This window comes from Sinocyclocheilus anshuiensis, unplaced genomic scaffold (assembly GCF_001515605.1).
Source record: "Sinocyclocheilus anshuiensis isolate Anshui unplaced genomic scaffold, SAMN03320099.WGS_v1.1 scaffold8116, whole genome shotgun sequence".
Lineage (NCBI taxonomy): Eukaryota > Metazoa > Chordata > Actinopteri > Cypriniformes > Cyprinidae > Sinocyclocheilus > Sinocyclocheilus anshuiensis.
The window spans coordinates 23,249-31,555 of NW_015538511.1; the positions used below are offsets into that span (position 1 = coordinate 23,249).

At 36.8% G+C, this 8,307-nt stretch overlaps 1 protein-coding gene across 1 annotated transcript in view; it reads right to left on the reverse strand.

Moving 5' to 3' along the window:
* Positions 1-8,113, reverse strand: part of LOC107683790 (uncharacterized) — a 30,339-nt gene extending 22,226 nt beyond the window's left edge. Inside the window, exons 1-10 of the mRNA XM_016479832.1 lie at positions 8,019-8,113; positions 7,727-7,783; positions 7,438-7,539; positions 6,360-6,461; positions 5,815-5,919; positions 5,505-5,621; positions 5,027-5,111; positions 4,349-4,544; positions 2,401-4,240; positions 2,112-2,276 (exon numbers count right to left, since the gene is read on the reverse strand). Of these exons, the coding sequence (XP_016335318.1) occupies positions 2,112-2,276; positions 2,401-4,240; positions 4,349-4,544; positions 5,027-5,111; positions 5,505-5,621; positions 5,815-5,919; positions 6,360-6,461; positions 7,438-7,502 (2,675 nt within the window). The 5' untranslated portion in view covers positions 7,503-7,539; positions 7,727-7,783; positions 8,019-8,113. The remainder of the gene's footprint in view (positions 1-2,111; positions 2,277-2,400; positions 4,241-4,348; positions 4,545-5,026; positions 5,112-5,504; positions 5,622-5,814; positions 5,920-6,359; positions 6,462-7,437; positions 7,540-7,726; positions 7,784-8,018) is intronic.
* Between the last annotated feature and the right edge of the window lie 194 nt (positions 8,114-8,307).

An 8,307-nucleotide genomic window follows, 5' to 3' on the forward strand; every position in this document is an offset into this window, starting at 1 on the left:
AAAAAGACAGTATAAGTCATTATAATCAGTAATTATGTCCCCACTGGATGCAACAAATGCCTCGTTTGTAATGGGTTTTAATGTTTTTGTCTCGTCGCTCCGGCCGGGACACGGCATCAACAGTATGGTGAGGGGCGTAACATTTCCGTCTCACGCTTGAGGTATTCGGCCAATCACAACGCACTGGATAGCTGGCCAATCACAGCACACCGATGAGCTTTGTAAAAATCGACGCGTTTCAAAAAGGCGGGGCATAGAGGAGAAACAATAATGTACAGTATGTGGAAAATAATGTGTTTTTTTAACTTTAAACCGCATAAACACATTTCATTACACCAAATACACAAAATAATGTTCTTTTTAGCAGCATCATATGACCCCTTTAAAACAATGCGACATTTCCCCTGCACCGCACTGGGCAGCTCGCGGGAGAGCTTGTGGGTGATTCCCGTTTAAATCATTAAGCAGAGGTTCAACCTCCAGTCCAAACAACACTAGTCACGAGCTTTGGGCTCTGCTCTCATGGAGAATATTTATTTATATAGCGTATTTTATTTCAGGACAACTAGAAACAATGTTTAATTTATAAAGTTTTATTTTGAAATGCAAGTCAATAACAATTGGCTGAAACCAGAGCGAATGGTGAAAGTCTTTGCACGAAGAGACCCTGCCCCATTTTGGAGGTTCTGCCCACTTTTGGAGTTCACGCCCCATTTTGGAGATCTCCGGTCTGCAGTTATACCTTCTTTTCTTTTTTTCCCACGGTTAGATCAGGACGGTACTATGCAAATGTACGTAACTACCACATAAGACATCAGACCTCCTGACTAAGTCTGACTGGATATCTTCCCAAATCGTCCTTCCCTAACATTTCCGTCTCGTTTTTATTCGCTGACGAAAATGAGAGTATATTTTCGTTTTAGTTTTTGACATTAAAAACTATTTTTACTTAGTTATTGTCTCGTTTTCGTCTGTGAGAAAATGTTGATGAAAATTATGACAAAAATAATTCATCAACGAAATTAACACTGCCGCAGTGTGTGAAAACAACCAGCCTATAATGGTAAAAATCCACCCACCCATTTTTTTTATAATCCTGATAAATCATGAACAGCCTCTCAGAACAAGCAATTTCAGATTCTCCCTACGTACACGTCATCATAGGGAAAAAGTCCCGCCCATTTGAGATGATCTCTGCTTTATTAGCATAGACACAGCCCTGAGTGAGAAGCAGCAGTTCGCCATTACTGGCGATATACAATGTCAGCGCCAAAGAGGCATTACAAACGCTGTGTTTTCTGATGCACCAACGAACACATGAGGCTCCATAGACTCCCTTCATCTGAGCCGCTGAGGACACTGTGGTTAAATTTAATTTTCGAAGGAAATTTCCCGGAAAAAAATCGGTGAAGTCCCCTCTATGTTTAGGGATCAATACCAATGCTTTGTGCGCGAACGTCAGCTCCAGACAAAGTAAGTTGCATGTTTATTTTCCGAAATGCCTTTCCGAAAGCACTTCTTGGCACTCTGTAAGGCTAATGTTGCTAAAGCTACCATTGTCTCTGTCTGTTTTCACTGATGCTGCCTTCATGTGCTACCAGAATGACCATAAATAGGAACGAGGTAGTTAAAAATTGCATATGAAAGCAATGTGAAGCGTTGTATTTGTGATAGCACAGTTATTTTTATCGCGCCGTGCTCCTTGTCTGTGTAATTCATAAACGCGTATTTATTATTCACAGTACAATCAGATGACAGACTTGTAACAGGCGTGTACTTGCTAATAGTGTAATGTTTATTTGCAAAGGCCAACACCCTTGAAGCTCCGCCCTCTTCTCCAGGAGCTATAGAAAATTATCTGTAGGGAATTTTGAGCTAAAACTTTATTTACACACTCTGGAGGCATCAGAGACTTATTTTACATCTTGTAAAAAGGGGCATAGTAGGTCACCTTTAAGCATATTGCCCATGTTTATGATCAAAGTAGATCATGCAGTGGAAAATTCGACTGTCATTATAATTTGCATTATTGTATAACAATTCATCATTTTTGCACAATTGTTAAAGATGATCTAAAACAATAATGGCATTTGTCTGTTGTCACAACTTACTTCAGTATCTCCAATTTACACGTCTCCAGTCCAATGCAGAGCTGCTTCACTCCTGAATCCAGTAGATTGTTATTGCTCATATTCAGCTCTATCAGATTGTTATCTGATCCGAGAGCTTTAGCCAAATTTGAACAGCTCTCATCTGTTAAGTCACAATCATTTAGCCTAGAAAAAAAAAAAGAATACAAAGTATACTGAGTAAAAATATCATATACCCAATTTAAATTAATGATTAAGAACTATAGAGATATCTTTTTTCAGATGCAAAAACATGACTTATATTACTTACTGAGCTCTTTTGGAGATTTTCAAAACTTCCAATAGCCTAAAGAGACACTCGTCTGATTTCTTGAACTTCTGAAGGTCAAACTCATCCATCTCTTCCTCTGATGTCAACAAAACGAATGCCACAGCAGACCACTGGGCAGGAGAAAGATCACCAGATGAAAGACTTCCTTTGCTAAGTTGAGTCTGAATCTCGTTCACCAGAGTTTGGTCGTTCAGTTCATTCAGACAGTAGAACAGATTGATAGATCTCTCTGGAGACATCTTCTTATCTTCTAATTTCTCCTTGATGTACTGAACTATTTTATTGTAGTTTTCGTCATTGCCATCTTGCTGTGTCAACAGACCTCGTAAGAGTGGACGATTGGACTGGAGTGACAGACCAAGAAGGAAGCGAAGGAAAAGGTCCAGGTGTCCAGTTTCACTCTCGAGTGCCTTGTCCACTGCAGTTTTGAGCAAATCAGTCATGGTTTCATTTTTGTTTTCCTGTTCTGTATAGTCTTGAACAAACACACTTTTCTTCTTGATGTCTAGAAACAGATGTGCATAAAGGGCTGCAATAAACTCTTGAATGCTCAAGTGAACAAAGCAGAAAGTGGTACCAAGAATGATCCCTTTTTCCTCCTTAAACATCTGGGTACACATGCTTGAATACACTGATGCTTGGGAGGCATCAATACCACAGGATTCCAGATCTGTGTCATAAAAGAGCAGATTGTTTCTTTGCAGCTGATGAAATGCCAGTTTCCCCAGTGAAAGCATGGCGTCTTTATCCCAGGAAACATCTGGTCTGTATTCTCCATCATATTTTCGTCTGCTCTGCTGGATCTGAAAGCGGAGAAAGTGTGTGTACATTTGTGTCAGAGTCTTAGGAGTGTCTTCAGTATTTGATTCCTGCAGTATTTTGGAGGCGTCATCAGCCTGATTGTTTTTCTGATCATTATTTATTTTCTCCTCTAAAATGTTTTGGAGAACAGTGGCTGTAATCCAGCAGAAGACTGGGATGTAGCACATGATAAAAAGACTCTTTGATTGTTTAACATTATCAATAATTTCGTTTGCCAGATCCGCATCTGTGAATCTTTTTCTGAAGTACTCCTCCTTTTGTGCATCATTGAATCCTTGTACTTCTGTCACACGGTCAATACATTCGGGAGGAATTTTAATGGCAGCTGCTGGTCTGGTGGTGATCCAGATGAGAGCAGAAGGAAGCAGATTTCCCTTGATGAGGTTTGTGAGGAGAACATCCAGAGAGACTGGTGACGATACATCACGGCAAGTCTCATTACCCTCAAAGTTCAGAGGAAGACGACATTCATCCAAACCATCAAGGATGAACAGTAATTTAAATTTATCATTTCTGGCAAGGTTCAGTCCTTTTATCTCTGGGAAAAACTGACGTATAAGACTTGTCAAGCTTTGTAATTCTTTCTCCTTTAAGTTCATTTCTCGAAATGCAAGAGGAAATATGAAAGTAATATCCTCATTTTCTTTACCGTCAGCCCAATCCACAATAAACTTTTGCACAGAGATGGATTTTCCAATACCAGCAACTCCTTTTGTCAGTACAGTTCTAATCTCATTGTCTTGTTCAGGTGCTTCAAACAAATGTTTGCATTCAACTGGAATCTCTTGTGATTCATTTCGCCTGTCAGCAGCCTGAACTTGTCCTACTTCATTTTGGATATTGACTTGTTTACTAAGACCCAGAGTCATATAGAGATCCGTGTAGATGTTCTTCAGAAGCTTGGAGTCCCCTTGCTTTGCAATTCCTTCAGATACAGATTGGTGCTTCTTCTTCAGGTTTGATTTTAGTGGTCGCTGATGAATGAGGACCAGCTCATCTAACACACAAACAAGAACAAAAAAACAGAAAGATATGCATCAAGATATGCACCATTTTATATTTTATAAGTGACAATGACAAATTGTTATGCCCATGAACCTCTTACCTTGTAGAGCATCTGCAGCCTCAACTTGCTTCATATCTCTCAGGAAGAAGAGTGTCATATCAAGAGCTGCTTCTTTAATATCACGCATTTCCTCTGTGAAGTCCTGCACAAAGTACTGTGTATTCCCTCTATTTAATATTTTCTTAAACTTTTCCAGCTCATTCTTCAGAAATACAATAATTTTATTCTCAAGATCCTGAAAACAAATCAAGAAAAAATAAGTCCTACCTATACCTTTAAAACATTAAAATATAAACAATGTATGTGTAGTACAAATTATAGGCAAGCAATGCACTCATGAAGTTTCCCAGCACTGACAGTATAGACCATCAGCAAGGTGAAGTGGTGATGAATAAAAACACACAAACAGAGATACCAAGAACCTTGTATGGATCAAATCCAATAATAAACATGATATTTGGTATTTTGGTTAATGTGCTTTTGTATTCACTGCCATTAATCTGTCACACAGCTGAAACATGTCTACTATTTTATTTTTGAGTTGAGATTTTAAAAATGAGGGATTGTTAGAACATCAGTTAACAAGAGAAAAAAAAAATATTTATATTAAGTAAAGTTTTAAAAAGTATTTAAATAAAAAATAAATGCAATTTGTTCAATAACCTATTAGTATGTTAAATAATTAATTAATTATAGCATTTATGAATTTTTACTTGCCTTGAAGATCCAGAGGAGATTTTCTCTGAAATTCTTGCGGTTGCGGTAATTCTTGTTGTTTGAGTCTGATTTCTCAAACTGAACCCTGGTAGCAAAATAAAGGTGGATTTTTTTTAAATCATGAAGGGGCAGAGTTATGTGCAGGCACTGTCCTCTTAGTTGTAATAACAGACTTTAATACAGTTGCATATGAATTCCTTATGAGCATGATGACTCAAATGTATGATCTTATTTAAAGGTGCTGAATTTAACTTTAAAAGATGGTATTGTTTTTGTCATATTTTCATTGTTATATGGATCACTGCACATGATCAATTTGCTTCAAAAAGCACATTACATTTCAAAACTATGTTACATGTTTTTGGCTTATTATTTTAAGGAAAAAAGCAATTACAAATTTTGGCAAAGTAGATCCATATATTTTGTAATTTATTGTAATAAATTGGAAAAGATAAACTGTGGTATATTGTGTTCCCACCTGTTGAGAAGAAAAGATGCCAGTTCCACATCACTCTTCAATCCCTTCTGTGCTTTTAGAGCTTCCCACCGTGTAATTTCTTCACCAATATTTACTGTGGTCTTCTGTCCTTTGTTACTAAACCACACACAAAAAGAAGAAAATCACATAAAAATAACAGGTTCACAGCCGTCAATATCATTTGGTGAAACCACTGCCAAACCAGCTGCTTACTGCTACCTACAGTACTTTATTAGCACAGAAAAGTGGTTGATGGGAAATACAGTTTTATCATAAAAAAAATTAAAAAAAAACAGAACACAAGAAATACCTTTTGGAAGGTGATGGTGTTTTCTCATTGAAGTTTGGTCCATCTCTCTTTGAATGGTCACTCTTCATAGACACATAGCTGGATATATGCGAATCAGATCTTTCACTAATGAGAAACAAAAATAACACAGTAGGTACTTCAGTCATATTTAAAGAGGTATTGTGTTGCAAACTAACTATTTCCATGGTGAATGTATGAGCCCTAGTGGCTACCTGTGTAACTAAACGAATATGTTCATTAAAGATTAAAGAGTGTGCAATACATTATGTTCTGTGATTCATTTTTGTATTTAGTCAACTTCTATTACATACACCACAGTGAGGAAATAACTTCACTATAATGCAAAAGATATGAAATACCTTTTGTTAGTTGTTTTGATGATATTGCGGTACAATGACAAATATTTCAGCAAATCTTACAGAATTAAATCGTACATGTCAATATAATTCTCTACAGTATGTTATGCATGATGATAGATTTGGCTTAATTTAGTAATAAATAAACAATGGATCACTGTAAGATGGTTGGAGGAAGAGATTAAATACCTCTTGTTAGATGGTGTTTTTTCACTGAATTTCAGTGGTTCATCTTTTGAATGGTCACTCTTCACAGACACAGAGCTGGGCACATGTGAGCCTGATCTTACACTAATGACACAAAGAACAGAGAGAAACAATGCTATTACAGGAGATTCTTCAGTCTAATGTTGCAAATGGTAATAAGATAAATGGAAGGACATATTCATGTTTGGTTGCAAGATCATTTTCCATGATGAATGTATGCCTCATTGTGGCTGCCTGTGTAACTGTATTACTGTAATAAAGCTCCAGATTGAGTTCAATAAAGAGTAAAGCAGACATTGTGTTCTCTGATTTATTCTTGTATTTAATCAAATTCCATCACATACACCACAGTAAAGAGATTAGTTAACATCACTGTAATGTAAAACACAAGAAATACAATTCACTGTGACAAACTACAGTTTAACCCACTAAATTACTGAAAGAGCTGTTACCTGTAGCAGAAGAACCACTTCTCAATATTATTAACTCGTCGTTGTCTTTAGGTCACGTCCCAAAACCATTCAAGCTGGCGGTTATTGAGCCTCTTATTAAGAAACCACAACTAGATCCTAATGAACTGGCAAATTACAGACCAATTTCAAATCTTCCTTTTATGTCTAAAATAACATTTCCTACATAAACACCACAACTATCAAGCAGTGACGTCTTATCAGCATTTGTTCTGCCACCATATAAATTACCAGCTAACTATTTCCTGCATCCCTTCATGGACTTTAGACTCTAGCAAAGCTAATTTCCTACTTCTATAAACACTTACAAACGCTGAGTGTTAGTTATCCATTGACTCAGTATGACTGAGTTACAAGGCTATTCCCTCCTTCTCACCCCATCAGTGAGTTTCTTCTGATGCTTTTGGTTTAATGACTTAAAGTTTATGATCTCAGTCAATTTTCTTGGTGGCAAGTTAAATTGTAATGAACCAAACATTTGGACAAAGATTTGACAAACCAGCTGTGACTCACTGTTGACTGCAGACATTTTTTTTTTAAATACATCATACAGTTTATGCATGATCAACAATAAGAAAAACATAAAATACCTTTTGGAAGATGGTGTTTTCTCACTGAAGTTGGGTCCATCCCTTTTTGAATGGTCACTCTTCATAGACACAGAGCTGAATACAGGTGAACCTGATCTTTCACTGATAAGAACAGAGAGAAAACATTATTAAAGGAGGTTCTTCAGTCTCATTTGAAGAGCTTTTGCCATTCTCATGACTATGGACAGATGAATGTGTTTATGTGTGGTTTTCGGTTTAATCTGTTAAGTTCAATCACAGACACAACAGTGAAGAAATGTAAATAATGTATGTAAAGCACATACAATACCTTTTAGCTTGTGATGGTGTTTCATCACTGAAGGACACATGTATGCCCGATTTTTCACTAATAATAACACAAAGGAGTTTCCTCAGTCTCATGTGAAGAGGTTTCATTCAGATTGTAATTACAGTAAGTACAACTTAACAAACTATAACCATGCATTATTCTTCTTCTCCCATCAACAGCTATCACAGTGCTATAAAGCAATTGCTTTGAGAAACAAAACTCTAAAGTGTTATGATAAATTCAAAAAGAAATACTTCCACAGTTAATGTGTAATAAGAAACACATGAAATACCTTTTGGTAGGTGTTTCCTTATTGAAAAGTGGTACATCACCTTTCGACTGATCACTCTTTACAGACTCAGAGCTGGAAACCTCAGAGTCTGATCTTTCCCTAATGACACAAAGAGGAAAGAGAGAGAAAAACAAACATTTTATGGCAGTGTCAGTCCTTTGTCTTGTGTTTTGTTCTCTCCTTGACCCAGTTTCTCCCGTGTGTGTGCCCATATTTGGTTTTCCTGTTCCTATTCCCGTTGAGTTTGTTGTAGGAAAATTAATGTTTTACTCTTTCTTATTTACTTTCT